At 44.7% G+C, this 15,660-nt stretch overlaps 1 protein-coding gene across 1 annotated transcript; it reads left to right on the top strand.

Annotated features, from left to right (window-relative positions):
* Positions 1-10,393: 10,393 nt before the first annotated feature.
* Positions 10,394-15,242, top strand: FOXI1 (forkhead box I1). Its single transcript, XM_006115765.4, has 2 exons — positions 10,394-12,452; positions 13,458-15,242. The coding sequence occupies exons 1-2, from the start codon at positions 11,879-11,881 to the stop codon at positions 14,009-14,011; spliced, it is 1,128 nt and encodes a 375-aa protein (XP_006115827.1). The 5' UTR covers positions 10,394-11,878; the 3' UTR covers positions 14,012-15,242.
* The last annotated feature ends 418 nt before the right edge of the window (positions 15,243-15,660 follow it).

Genomic DNA, 15,660 nt, shown 5'->3' with positions numbered 1-15,660 from the left:
CAGTCACCTTTCACTGTACTAGGACCACACTGTTATATCTGCAGGGAATGTGCACCACCAGATACATCCTACCCCCACATCCCCAAACATGAAGTTCAATGAAGAGGAGGGTGGTACATAGTCCCTGTGCAGTAGATGGATTTTCACCCCTATAGACTGCTAAGATTTTTTCCCCTTAAAAATATCACTTTGGTATTCATAGAGTTTAAGGCCAGAAGGAACTAACAGGTCAGCTAATCTGACCATCGATCACCCAGCAACTGCATTCTAAATCCAACAGAAATGAGACCAACGTATTATGACCCTTTAGAGGCAAGATAATTATGTGTCACGGGGCTGGAGAAGCGGGTGGGAGGAAGGGAGGTTCCTAGAATAGCAAAGAAATGATTAAGTGAAATATACTCAGATACTCCTGGCAAGTAATCCACACCCACTCATGCAGCGGAAAACAAAAAACTACCCCATGACCCCAAGGTCACTGCCCAACGGAGCTGGGAGGAAATGCGTTCACCACCCACACATAGGTGACTAGTTAGCACTAAACAGCCTCTCTCGGCTGCTTGGCTGTCTGGTTCTTCCTCATGTGCTCAGAGTCTATCTCAGAGCCCTGGCTTACCCTCTTCAATAGCCCATCTCCAGCTGTAGCTATCCCTGATGCGTCAGAGGAAAAATATGAATATATATAAAAAAATCCTTCCTTCCTGACCCCTTGCTGATGGGCAGCTGAAATCCTGAAGCATGAACTTTAGGAACATAAGACGTACGCCTCAGGGCCCTGCTTCTCCAGCCCTCCCGTGCTCACCATCCCAAGCAACCCTGCCGTACGCATCAATCTGGCCGGCTCTGTGACAACATGCCCCCCACAACTCCTACTGGGAGGTTGCCAGAACATCACCGCTCTGCTCATGCGTGTCGTTCCTCTAATAACCAGGCTGGATGTCTTCCTGGCTCGATTACAGCTGTGTGGTGTTTGTGCCAGCACTGTTGTCCAGCTTAAATAGCTCTTCCCCTGACTGGTAGTTACCTTCTCCCCATAATGTAGCTAGAGACCGCAATATTATCCCTGCTCAGCTTTCCTTTTGGTAGGCTAAATGAGCCACGCTCGAAAGAAGGCAGCTCTGCACACCGGGTTAGCTGCTGTCCCTGGACGCATTGCTAAAACCTTTCCTGAGCTGTAATGAAAGCAATCTATAAGGCTTTTCGGGCCTGCGATATGGCCTCACAGGCCTTTCTCATGTTTACTCCTATTGGCCAAGAAATCAGGCTGCACAGTGGGTATTATGAGAAAACAGAAGCCATTAGAGTCAAGAGAATGGCCTTTCTGGTGTTGTCCTTTGCGATGCGGGGGCACGGTCACGCCCATGGTTGCTGATACAAGTAGGTGACAGTGAACAACCTGAGAAACCTGCCTGCATCCAGATGCCAGCAGTGAGGCAAAGTGATGATGTGGAGGTTTTTGCCACCAATTGCTGCCGCCAGGACACTGCTGTCGTGCTCTCGGGCACCAGCCAGCCACTTGGCTGTTAACTTTGGCTGGCGAGCAGTTCCCAACCTCAGCTAGCCAGAGCCAATAGGCATGCCGAGGTTCTAGTCTGTGGTGAAGGAGTGACTAGACAGCCACATGCTGTTGTGTCGTGTTACTAAAGTGCTCCCAGTGGACTCAACAAGCGCTACTGGGATCCAAAGGCTGCGCCCTCGCCCCCCCCACTTGGATTTGGATTTGCAGCTTTCCTTGTGCTGCCTGAATTGGCTCTTGCTGGAGATGAGCAAACCCTTCCATCCGAAACTCAGCCCCGTGTGTACCTCCTAGATCAGGGGCGACGTCACATCTCTTCTCCGGGGCTGCTGCAAGATCTGCTTGCAGCAGGCCAGCTTCTATCCAGGTGCCTTGTCTGACCTGTGTGACCTACGTTTCTTATCTCAGGTGTTTCAGCCATGTCCCCGCTGCATCCTTTTTCTGTTAAGCTGTCTTGTCTCTCTTCTGATGCGGTTGTTTAACCCATGCGTCTTGCGCCCTTTTCTCAGACCCTCTTTTTTTTCCTTTTTAATGCTTATTACATTGATGAGAGCAAAAAGAGGGGACAGAAATCAGTTGAAAGATCATGCTGGGAAGGGGGACATTCTGTGTGGGGCAGGAAGGCTGTCTTTGCGGTGGGAGGAAGGTGTTTAACTCAGCGCAGAGCTCAGCCTCACTAACCATTATGGAAACCCAGAGCCCAAAGCTCAGTCGCTGACAACCTAACTGAACGGGACAAACGAAAGGGTGAGGAGAGAGGGTGCATTAATAGTCTTCTTTGACAGATGTAGACCTGAGACACAAACCATTAAGGGAGTTGCCCAAGATGTACTGCGAGGAGTATGAGCTGCCCTCAGCGTTCGATTTATGGATCTGTACTAGACCCTCTAAATCAAGCACCAAAACATCAATCTCTGACGGGGCACGTTAAGACGGACCCTGAGTGTAACAGGATTAGTGTACACTTGGGGAAAACCCCAGATCAGGTGATGTATGGTAAGTGGCGTAGGGCCTGGAATCGACACCTTTGTCACACGGGGTCTTATGCTAATCAAGGTAAAACTCTGCTTCCAACTGGGGTCGACCATGATGAGCTCAGATCATTACAGTTATGTAGCTGGCTGGAGGAAGGCTGATCCCCTGTGGAGACACCAGGTCTTGTGCTGCACCAGCAGGGGTCAGTGTTGGAGGAGGAGCTATTTGCTGGTTGCTTAGAAGAAATCCCAAGTGACATTTCATTATTTGAAATCAAAAGGGGCAGAAACAGCTTAAAAAGTCATCGTGACGGTGTTGGTGACTCAGCTGTGTCTAAAGCACAGACTCCTGTATAGGAGGCTGCCCTGCCCAGTGAGGTGTAAGCTTCAGTGAAGATGGAGGGAGGGTTTCCCCCATTCATGTACATGCGAGAAGCTGTTAAAGGGGTAGGTAAGAGAATGTGGCAGGGCTGGAGAATGAGGCTTTGTTTGAAATTCAATTGTGTATTTACAATGGGCTGAGGTCCAAGATTAGCATTGAAGCTACCCCATGAGCACGCCCTGCAGAGATGTCCTCAGATGCCCTACTCATTCACTGAGGGACCTTTTTCCTCCAGAGATAAGGGGGCCGAGGTAGTCTCATGACAGCTGAATCTTGCTCCCTTCATTCTTCCCCCATCCACACTGTATTCCACAAGGGACATTTCTTACTAACTGATCCAGAACACACTCACTGAACACAACGGGAGTCTAGCCATTGATTCTAGTGGCCCTTAAGGAAGGATTGAAAACGAATGTCTGAGATTAATGCCAAACTGGACGGGGACATTCAATTCAAACACAAATATATTCTCCGCGAAATGGACATGACAGGCAACTAATTCACCTCCCCCGGCCTTTTCTACTTGGCTACCAATGCGACCAGGTAAATTTAAAGCAAAATTTTCTCCTTCGTATGTCTCGAAACTTGTTTGAACAAGTCATTCAATGGCTCCTTTACAAATCTGTTGGAAAGTGGCCCCCTCGCTCTCATTTCATCCAACTCCCTTTCCTTTCTCAGCAACGTGGCATGAACTATGCAGAAATCCATGGGTATTTTATTTATTTGCCTTTCAAAAACGAGTTCTCTCTGGTCTACCTTAGCAAGCGCTTCCACAATGAGAACTGAGCAAAGAAACCTGAACTAGGAGTTGAACCTTGCTGCCCATCACCCGGGAGCTCGCCAGAGTCACAGAGTTTCTGTATTTGCTCCTCTATAATAAAAAGAGAGGTTGTTCTGTTCTCTGTTGACTGAAGCTGTTACAGTGTTGTACTCTGATTTACTAACATGGCCCCGAGTGTGCTAAAGATTAACACTTTAAATGAATAACTGCTCAGCAAACAGAGCTGGGTTAAGGCATGGCTTTTATATGCTTGAGAATGCTAGCTGGAATTCTTGACTGGAGTTAATTGAATGGTTTAATCCAGGTGCTCTTTGAAGAGACTCATCGCACGGGTTCCCTGGCATTTTTCCCTGAGGAGGCAGGCAGCACTAGCCTGTCATGAATTGCCTGTCGAACAGGAGGAAGGGTTTTTTTTTTCTCCACAGAGCTGGGGCTGGCCTGTGGTTTCTTTGCAAAAGATTTCCAGAGCTTTAAGGTAAGATCACTGAAATTAGGTACATGCCATTGCACACACGCAGTTGTTCACACCTCACTTATAAACACAGCTGTCCAAAATCTACATGCTGACCAGGTGTGTCCATGCTAGGCACATAACTGAGAACAGATATTTAAAAGCACCTCCTTTGCTTACACATGAATGGGAGCGCAGCTGTTTGGCGGGTGAGAGGATGTCAGTGGGGTTGATGCCATGTAATGACGCAACATCCGGTGCTGGGGAGGGCACAGGGAAGAGAACGGGACAAGGGAATATGTGTGTCCATACAGAGTCCGTGTCTCTAAGCAGCAGGCCCATAGCCAGCCAAATGCCTGGGTATGTGGGAGTATGAAGTACAGAGCTAAGCAATCTGCCTTTATCTTCTCTGGCCTGACAACGTTTAGAAGACCAGGACAATTCTCCCAATCAAACCATTTCCTCTGCCTAAAACCAAAGGCAGAAGGAACCAGCTCAGGGCCCCTAAGGGAATGTGACTCACAGCTGGATTATCACCCCCTAGACCATGTTTAATTTTTGAGGCCTGTAACCTAGAAATAAGCCTTTAGGGAAGGCTTTTCTCAGAGTGTCTGGTAGCGCATGTGACTGTTGATGTGCATAATATTTATAGTTCAGAAGCTATCAGGTGACAGGGAAGAGGGATCACGTTTCAGATGGATGCAGTTGCATTTTATATACAAGTCAATGCTACACTCTTACGCCCTGGTTCGATAAATCCGTATGCAAGTGATTACCTTTATGCACATGACTTCAGTTGCACTAAGCATGTGCTTTAGTACTGAGGCGAGGCCTGACTTTATATCAAATCTTTGAGTCCAGCTGTAACTTAAAACTGCCTCCGTAATTAAGTAAATACTCTTAGGCCACGGCTATAGTGACCGGCAGATCGATGCGCCAGAGGTCGATCTTCTGCAATTTGATTTAGCAGGCCTAGTATGGACCTGCTAATCGAATGCAGAGGGCAACTCCAGCTGGCACCTGTATGCCTTGCACTCACAAGGCGTAAGGGAAGCCGAAGGGAATGTTTGCTCCCATCAGCTTCCTTCTGTGTGGGTAGTGCAGAAACACGATTTAAGATACGTCAACTCCAGCTATGTAATTAAGCAGGATGACGTCAAGAGACACAGGCAAGGAAGAAAAGATGATGTCATCTACAGACCCCCACACCCACTTGGAATTTTAAACTAATTACTGGGCTTCTGACCGGGCATCTAGGACAGCTGGAAAAGTTTACTGATGCTGAATTGCGAGTCATAAACGGATCAAGCCTGCGATGATGCACACATGCAGTATTGCTCAGGTAGGACTCCTTGCCTGAGTCAAGCTCCATGGAAGTTGAACTTTATTGCCACTAGAGGGTGATGTTGAGCTGTGATAGTAGCCACCCGGGTATTAGAGTAAATAGAACTGAAAGCAAGTTATTTGCCAAAAACTGTGGTCCTGCAGACAGCACATAAGAAAAGCAGAAGAGTTATTGCTTTTGCTTGTTTCATGTGCATGTTACTATTTTGTTGCATTTTAGAATGAAAGTTCCATTTTAAGTTTTGGGGTATTTTTTGTTTTGTTTTAATTTACATGAATGGTAAATACCCTGACACTAAAAACCTCTAATTATTAGGATAAGAGTCTCTTGTGGTGGCAATAAAATGGCCAATGGAGTTTTCTTCTCTCTTTAAAGCTTGCTATATAACACTCATAAAGAAACATATGGAAGTTTAAAGCATCTTGAAGGATTTCTGGCTAAGACTAAAGACACGACCAGATTAATGTACTCAGTCAACACCGTACATATTCACACAGATTTTTAACTGATCGTAGCACTGGTCATCTGTATAATCAACAGTTATTGAGAGAGGCAGAAAACAGTCAATCATGTCTCCTTTTTGGAGATGACAGCCGCATTGAGGCTGTCAAAATATAATGAAGTGGAACATTTAATATGCACATTAATTCCTTCTAATTAAGAGAGCCCAGATTATACATACCAGAAAGAGGAAACTCCACAAGAGAACTCCTTGTGAAATCTCCTATACTGAGTGAGTGAGTTTCTCTTCCCCATGGAATTGAACCCAGGTGATCCAATGGGACCAAGAAGATACCAGAATGAGACTTAGAGCCCTTAGGTTTGCATAGACTCAGGGTATGTCTACACTACCCCGCTAGTTCGAACTAGCGGGGTAATGTAGGCATACCGCACTTGCAAATGAAGCCCGGGATTTGAATTTCCCGGGCTTCATTTGCATAAGCGGGGCGCCGCCATTTTTAAAACCCCGCTGGTTCGAACCCCGTGCAGCGCGGCTACACGGGGCACGAACTAGGTAGTTCGAACTAGGCTTCCTAGTGGAATGAGGAGTAACGGTAGTTCGAACTAGGAGGGTAGTGTAGACATACCCCCAGGGATTACTGGATGTTCTGTGAATTTTATTTTCAGCACATGAATAACTGGGAATACTGTTTTCAGGTTTCTTTATATGTGGTATTTTATTTAAATTTCCCATGTCTGATGGGTTGCAGTGACCTGGAGGTGGAAGTGTTTTCTTTGGCTACATCTCACTGGTCTTTCTTTTGACAAAGTAATATGCTTTCTACAGGTAGGCACTTGCTGGAGGATTTGTGGATTGCTATTCTCAAACAAAGGAAGGAGACCTTTAAAAATGCTTGCATGCACATCTGTATACCAGGGAGTTGTCTTTAAATGATACCATAGCATGGAGGACATGCACACCTATATATCAGGCAGTTATTTGTCTTTAAATAACCTGTTTGATATAAATCCTTGGTAAGCCCACATCTGGAATACTGCATAGTTCACACGTTTTCAAGATGTTCAGCTTCGTTCCTAAGCTAATCACTTTATTTTTCCAGATCTTATTCATCGCCTTCTTACTCACTCTTGCTTTCGCTATTCTAGTCGCTATTTCCTTCCTACAGTCTAGATCATATGTCATGTTGCTCCCCAAATTTGTGAACTTCTCTATGTGCTCTAGTTTGATCCTATCTACACTGATCTTTCTTCCTGTTTCCTTATCTCCAAATACCATCGTCTTCGTTTTATCTATTCATAATCAGTCCATACCGCTTCCCTTTCTCATCTGGCACCTGCACCATTCTTGCTAACTTCTCTTCATCTTCCTTGATAACTACATCATCTGCGAACCTCAAGTTGTTAATTCTCATCCCATGCGCCGATATCCCTTCTGCCTCTTCCTTGATCTTGTCCAGTCAATCAACTTATCAATCCAACCCCGATCACTCAATTGGTATCATTGACCTTGTTTATCTAGGCAACGTCCAAGCCGGCATCTTTTATCAGTTAATTGTACTGGCACCAGATTTCATTCATATTGTTGTTTTACGATCAGCTCAGCAGATTGACACTAACCCTCTTCTTTTATCCAGGCTTGGGACTGGCATGAAACCCCAGAGGCTTCATGGTAGAGTTTCAGTGTGCAGCGGCAATCAAAAAAGCAAATAGAATGTTAGGAATCATTAAAAAATGGATAGAAAATAAAACAGAGAATATCTTATTTCCTCTATGCAAAACCATAGTACGCCCACATCTTGAATATTTTGTACAGATGTGGTCTCCTCATCTCAAAAAAGATATACTGGCATTAGAAAAGGTTCCAGGAAGTGCAACTAAAATGATTAGGGGTTTGGAATGGGTCCCATATGAGGAATAATTAAAGAGACTGGGACTTTTCAGCTTGGAAAAGAGGAGACTAAGAGGGGATATGAGAGAGGTCTATAAAATCATGAGTGGTGTGGAGAAAGTGAATAAGGAAAAGTTATTTACTTGTTCCCATAATATAAGAACTAGGGGCCACCAAATGAAACTAATGGGCAGCAGGTTTAAAACAAATAAAAGGAAGTTCTGCTTCACACAGCACATAGTCAATCTGTGGAACTTCTTGCCTGAGCAGGTTGTGAAGGCTAGGACTATAAGAGGGTTTAAAAGAGAACTAGATACATTCATGGAGGTTAAGTCCATTAATGGCTATTAGCCAGTATGGGGAAGGAATGGTGTACCCAGCCTCTGTTTGTCAGAAGGTGGAGATGGATGGCAGGAGAGAGATTGCTTGATCATTACCTGTTCGATTTACTCCCTCTGGGGCACCTGGCATTGGCCACTGTCGGCAGACAGGATACTGGGCTGGATGGACCTTTGGTCTGACCCAGTATGGCCATTCTTATGTTCTTTTGTAAATGATGCTACAGTATGGACAGGCATTATAGTCTAGAGAAGTTCTTTCCGGAGTGCAAAAAGTCCCTAAATGCATCTGGAAAATGCTGGCCTGGTATTCAGAATAGCAAGTTGTTCTGTTCTTTCTGTTCTTTTAATACCTGTCTTTCCCCAGCACTACCCTTTGTAATGGTATTTTGTAGCCTTTGCAAATTCTTTCTTTCACAGAGCATGGAGTGGTGATGCTAAACCTTGCTTATCTGCGTTGTATTTCCTGATGCAGCCTGAAGGTGCATTCCTTCCACTTTGGCATATTTCCATCACTATATTTAATCTTTTTAGTAGGTGCGTTTTGTAATCCAGAGCAGCGTGTCTCTTGGCCGAAACGTCTCCATTCCACATTGGGTTAACTGCTCAGGCAATCACTTACGCTGCAGTTCATATGCCAATAGGACCAAAGGGTATGTCTGCAAAGCAAAAAAATAACCCCCAGCTGCAAGTCTGACTCGTGTATCTGTGCTTGTGTGCCAGAGATAACAACAGCCACGCAGATGTTCAGGCTCCAAAATTCCCCTCAGAATCTAGGCGCATTATCCACCCCAGCAATGGTTGCATTTCAGCGGTACTGAATGCAGAGCTTTGGGATGTGTGTTTCGGAATCCAGTTTTAAGGAGGGTTGTGGAAATGGTCCTATCTTAGCAGCCTCAGGCTTTCAGCTAATCAAGGGTGTCCGTTACCAGCCAGCCTGCTCTGCAAAAGAAGGGGTGGGTTAGGATGCTTTGGACTGGCAGAGGCCTAAAGTTTGGCAGGCTTGTGAAATCTAGCCACTTTCCTGGAGCTTAGCATTAGCCCTGCGGAAGTGAGGAGTGTCATATAAGACAGTGGAGCTTCCAAGCACAACCCCTCCAGAGCACAACCTTTGGTTGGCAAGGACATCCAGTTAATTAGCACTGGGACAATCAAGCATATTCTGCTAGTGAGAAAACACTAGAAATGTGAGACTGCCTTCAAGCAGAGTGCACTGGGTTTTTTTAGAATCACCAATCCCGGAAGTCCACCCTTAAGCCATGTGTACATTAGGAGCTCTTGACAGGTGTTGGCAGACTACAACAGCAAAGCACTTCTAGTATGGTACATGTGTCACCCACACACTTTCTGGGTGTGGTGCACTGTCCCTTGTAGTGTCACTTAGACAGAGAGAAAGAATGAGTGTGCTTCACAGCCTAAGCTGAGGGCTAACTAGATTTTTGCTCATGTAATAGAGGCTCATGCACTAAGCTCCAGTAGGTCCCCAGTTCGGTTCTGCCTGTCAGCCTTGCACATCCTCAGACTCCAGATTATAATGTATTCCCAGGAATGAGCCTAGTTATATCAGGAAAAGCACAGCGTGGCCAGTATAATTGCACACTGTCTCTCATTACACCCCTGATTGATAGAGCTATGCTAGCAGAGGCATTACAGAGCAGTATTTAACTCTCTGCCAGCTCCTACTTTATTTGCTTTGTTCCCTGTGGTACTATGTTTGCTTGCTGAAATGTCATACCGGGTTATGCTCCCAGGCAAGATCAGCCAGCTGCGCTGTGGGTTCCGACCTTGCAACTTTATAAAACTCAGTTCACTGAAAGTTTTACAGCCTCCTCAAGTCTCTGTTGCAGAAGTGACTGTTTTTTTCTTTTATTGCAAAGCTTGGCTGTGCCAAACACCCATTTCACTGTATTTTAGCTGTAGGTAAGCACACAGCATGCCAGGAAATAAGCAGTTTATAACCTGGAGTGCTGCCGGCTGAACTTTTACTACCTGACATGAAAAAACTTCCTCCCCTCCAAAAACCAAAAAAGCCCAAAACGTTTCAAGTCCTGCATGCAGGCACTGTAATACAGAATTAGCAAATCCTTCATTTATTTTGCAGTGCAGTGTAATTAGTTTGCATTATCTAGCATTTTCCATACATTTCTCACCAGATCTTGAGTACTGATTAGTTCTTAAAGTGGCACTCATAGAAGCAGTCCTTTTTCCAGCCCAGAGTAAGGACTGTTTGTGGATACAAATTTTGTGAGATTGCAGCGGGACTTTTAATATATATTTTATGTTACTGGAATCATCAGGAAACTTGCAAGACGGTTTTCTCAGCATTTTAACAGGGATAGATTAGGATCCTCGCAAATTGAAGATTTGTTGCTAATTAACCTTGGTAACATACAATGCATGAGGATAAGCATGACTTTTTTCTCCTCACTGAAAATGGCTTGCTGTTTGTTTTTAATTCCACCCACTCCTCTTCTGTGCTGTCAGACATATCGGAAAGTCGGAGGACTCCTTCACAGTTATGGTGAAAGTTTGCCTGTTTTGTGTGGGCTGTCTCATGTTTATATGACTTCTTATCCCCCCGGCAAATGTCAATGCACCTGTTCAAATCACAATACGGACTTGTCCATGCTTGCTCCTTTTGGAAATGGCTTAAAAATAAAAGCCAGCAGTGTAATCAAGTATGGAATAAGCCTGTTCAAAAATAATCCTAGATCCTTCCAGAGATGCTGTTGGACTGGAAGTTTGGCTTTCCCTGTAGTTTTGTGTAGTCCTGTATTCTTCAGCTAGTACTTTAAATTTTTCTATGCGCTGTCATCGAAGCATTTCAAAGCACCTAATGAAGAACTAAGGAAATGGAGGCACGGTAAGTGAAGTGACTTGAGCAGAGTCACACAATTTATCTGTGCCAGAGGCAGAAATCAAAACCCAGATTTTTCCAATGACCCCTGCACCATCTAAAATTCCTCTTAACACAGCATGCCTTAAAGATGTTCTTTCATGAATACGAATAGTCACCTGTCCTGGACTCAATCAAGCAATACAAACATGACTCAGGAGGACAATATTTCCAGGGACTGAGGTAAGTTTCTGCCAAGTATTGATGAGTGCGTTTAAAGATAAGGGGGGAAGCAAAATCTTAATTATTACGTAGTCCCTTGAAAGAAAGTACATTTGGGGCTTTACCTCCCAAGCCAGCAATTTAATGGCCTAAGGGCTACTGGCACACTCACAAAAGAATTGATGCTCACAACTGGATTTTTCCTCTTTTGCACAGGCAAGCTGGCAGTTCAAATTAAATTTTTGAACAATTTCTGATTTTCAGAGGCCAGCTTTAAACAGATACAAGTAGGATAGGTGCTTTTTTGAAAAGTCTCTCTCTCCTTCATGGAATTTCTGTGAAGGGGGCTCTAAGAAAGTGGATCTTATTTTGGTTGTGAGCTTTTACCTTTGTGTGTAAGTCAATCATATTAGTGGAAAATTCCTCCATTCATTTAAAAAGAGAAACAGTAGTAACTTTCAAATTTGGTGGCTGTGACATCAATTACGGCCTGGACTGCCAACATTCCAAAGAGAATATCTCTCTAATCTCCAGCCAGTCAGGGCAGATGGGGCGGAGCCCGGAACACAAGCCTAAACATTTACAGGTGCATAAGTACTTGGGGAAGGCACAGGTGATGCACCTGACTCGGGGAAGGACTAACACAGGTGTGTTGGGACCGGGTTGCCTGCTCGTGCTAGATTATGAGCTCATTTGATCTGCAGACACACTCTCCACCACGCTGCAGCCCGCAATTTCCAAATATTGGCCAGGAGCCTCCCGAGATGAACATCTACTATGAGAACTTTTTCCATCCACAAAACGTTCCTAGCCCACAACGACCAACCAACTTTGAAACTGGGGACTACAACTCCACTCCTAACCCTTACCTCTGGCTAAATGGCCCCTCCATTACCCCCCCGTCCTACCTACCAGGATCCAACACCAGTCCTTTCATCCCTCAGTCCTACGGGATGCAACGGCAGCTCTTGCCCAACATGCACAGTTTGGGGGGTTCTGATTTGGGCTGGCTTCCTCTCCCGTCCCAAGAGGAGCTGATGAAGCTGGTGAGACCACCCTATTCCTACTCTGCGCTGATTGCCATGGCCATCCATGGAGCACCAGAGAAGAGGCTGACTCTCAGTCAGATCTACCAGTACGTGGCTGACAACTTCCCCTTCTACAACAAAAGCAAGGCCGGGTGGCAGAACTCCATACGGCACAACTTGTCTCTCAATGATTGCTTCAAGAAAGTGCCCAGAGACGAAGATGACCCAGGTACATTTCTGATTTTTTCCACTCCTCTCCCCCTATGTATTTTGTAAAGAGACACTATGAGCCAGATTCCAGTCTCCCTTCAGAGCAAATCCCAGAGTAATTCCACTGCCTTTGGCAGAGTTGCTCTGGAATTCGCACCCATGTAAACTGAGATCTGACTCTGACCCACAGTGTAGCTAATGAAGCATGCGTGGCACAGCAGAAAAATTCTTGATTGCCACAGTTCTTCCTGAATATTGATCAGAGCACACAGGGCTTCACAAGCCCAGGCACAGGCTAGCTGAGCACCAGACATTCAAAAGCCACTGGGCACATTGCATATGAGCGTGGCTAACCAAATCAGGAATGAATGGAAATGGAGTGAGACAAAAGGAAATTGGCTAGGAAATTCTTTTGCTTTATGGAATCAACAACCATTCTCCAAAGCAGGGACGGGGTGGGTGAGTTGGCTTGTTTTGTTTTGTTTTGTTTGGCTTAGTTTAAATTGTCAGCTTTCAGACTAGAAAAAAATATCACTGCTTTTCTGTCCCCAATCTCCAGGCTGCTATTTTTGTCAGCGCTGTTCCTTTCTGTATTGTTAGTCAGCAACATCTGTCGGGACGGATGTGAGGCTGGCTGGATGACTTTGTGTGTCACTGTGAGGCGAATCCTGCTCTGTGTAGCATCCATGCTATTCCATTGACCCCACAGGATCACAAGAAGTTTGTCACTGTGCTGTCAACGCAAAAGATGAAGTCCCCAAGTTTTTTACTTATGTAAAATTCCCCTCAACTTCATTACAAGTTTTACCACAGCAGGAATGGAGGAGGATCTAGCTGGCCCAATGCTTCAGCATTTGCTCCAGTGGGCTTGAAGGCCAAGGATTTTTTTTTTTTTTTTGCAGGGTATCAGAGACTTGCCTCCCTTTATTTGGGTGAAACAGAGAGCGATTGAGGTTAAACCCAGGGAGTCGTCTCTTTGCTGTCTGTGTCTTTCTGTTGAGAATCTGCTGGTCTCTTTCCACAGGAAAAGGAAACTACTGGACTCTGGACCCAAACTGTGAGAAGATGTTTGACAACGGAAATTTCCGTCGGAAGAGAAAAAGGAAGTCTGACATGGGGTCCGGCACAGCCTCTCTTGTGTCTGAAAAATCAGAGGACAGCATCCTAAGTGGCAGTCCTAAGGCTGCCGAACACCAGGATCTCTTGGAAAGCTCCTCGCCTGTAACTGACAGTTCACCCGACAAGAGATCTTCTCCGCCATCTTCCAGCAGCCCCTGCCTCAACAGCTTCCTCTCCAGCATGACCGCATACGTTAATGGCTCTAATGCGGCGAGCCGATCGGTGCCCCTGGGACTCGGCGCTGAGCCCACTGACAAAATGGGACAGAATATGGTAGGCTTCAATTCGTACGCTACGCTTTCGAACATCCCCAGCCACAGCGGGGCAGAGTGGTCCAATTCAATGCCTTCTAGCCACCTTGGCTATAGCAATTCAGTTCTCAATCAATTTAATACTCATTTCTACAGCAGTATCGGGGCAAATAACACCCTCTATCCCAGAGAGGGAACGGAGGTTTAAACAACAAGGAAAGGCTGGAGGGTTGAAAGGAAATGATCAGTGGTTAGAGGGCTAGTGTTAGCCAAGTAAAAGTGAGAATCCCGATCCTCTTCCCTAGGGGATTTCCTCATATCCCTGACCACCACACCTTTATCAGCTCTGCTCATGAAAGGCGTAGGCCTGGAAGCACAAGGGTGTTTCAGGCAAGCTCTGTGGGACTGTAATTCTCTCAGATCCTCCCCTGCACCATTCTACGGCCATCCCTAAAGAACTGCCCATTGTCTTAGTCCCGGGCTACACTAGGAACTGTTACCTGAGTAGTTATATCACTTGGGGGTGTGATGTGCTTAGTGACAATTTAATATCTGCAAAAGCCCTAGTGGAGATGCAGTTATAGAAGCACAAAAGTCCTTTTCTTAGAACAGCTTATTTCCCTTTGGGGAGCTGGTATAAGTTAGACTGACACACAAGTCCTTTGCAGGTGTGAACCTAAGGTTTGACAGGACCTTGTTAGCTGGATAATATTACCTCAGTATTTGTGCTATTCCCTCACTAAATACATGGACGTATTACAAATGCTGAGGTAGCTATTTAAGGACAACCACTGTTCCTGGCTTCCCATATCACTGGCAAATTTTGGCCAATAGCATTACTCTTTCATGCCCCATTGGGGTTTACAACTAGGTGCCAAGATAGAATTTGGCCTTTACATTCATGGGCAGAAAACTCATCCAGAAACAGAGGGAAATAGCAAAAATTAGGGAAGTTTACGGTCAGATACAATGTTTTCAGTTTTAAGTATATGCATAAGGTCAAACGCAGCTTGCCTTCTGGGCTTGATTGCAATCTAATGGCCATTTCTTGGGCCTACTTGCATTAGAAAAACAGGATTTGTGCCATGCTATATATTTTACATACCTGTTTTATGGAGAAGAAAACTTGTTTGTCCCACCAACACTTGTACTGAACAAAGCATCTGAACCTTGAGTGCTTTTGCACAGAAAGTCTAACATATCACTGAGCTTCATTTCCAAGACTGCATCTACTCCATGAATTGAGTGCATTCATTGGGGGAAAAAAGACTGTTTACTGTACATTTGTGTTTTGTAAAAGTCAACTAAACAATTGTTATGTACAAGTGTAAATATAGTTGAATAATGCTTCTTTATTTCTCCTCATCATTTAAAATATTCCACGTGTACTGCAGTCACACAGAAACATATAAAGATTAAATAAAGGTTTTGCACAAATATGTTAATTAAGTTCCACAGTTGTATATTGCAATATTGAACACTGAATATACTACAGCACAGACATCTTCAGCTATTTACAGCTAAGCTCTGGCAAATATTTCAAGACGGCTGAGAAGAGATACTTTTTAAATTAATATATTGTGACAAACATCAAAATCAAGGTATTTTGATTTTTTAAAATATCTACTTTGGTTGCAGTTTCATTATGAGAGACCCACTGAGGTATTTTCAATAATGAAGCATTTTGTTTGTGAGTGAGTGTACATGCAAACAATTTCAAACACTAAACTGTTAATAATCAGCAGCCAATAAGAAGGAAGTGGATTATTCTGATACTTGCAAAATTCGGCTTTTCGGTCTTTAAACTTGTGTAGGTTAGCTTGAGAAACACATTATAAACAGCCTAGATGGTCAACT

Source organism: Pelodiscus sinensis, chromosome 17 (assembly GCF_049634645.1).
Source record: "Pelodiscus sinensis isolate JC-2024 chromosome 17, ASM4963464v1, whole genome shotgun sequence".
Taxonomy (NCBI): Eukaryota; Metazoa; Chordata; order Testudines; family Trionychidae; genus Pelodiscus; species Pelodiscus sinensis.
The sequence above is the reverse complement of the archived record's forward strand: the minus strand, read 5'-3'. Positions and strand labels throughout refer to the sequence as shown.

Coding starts and splice junctions, on each gene's coding strand:
- FOXI1 (XM_006115765.4), top strand. CDS start 11,879: ATGAGCTCATTTGATCTGCAGACACACTCTCCACCACGCTGCAGCCCG. Junction 12,453..13,457: donor CAGAGACGAAGATGACCCAG/GTACATTTCTGA, acceptor CTCTTTCCACAG/GAAAAGGAAACTACTGGACT.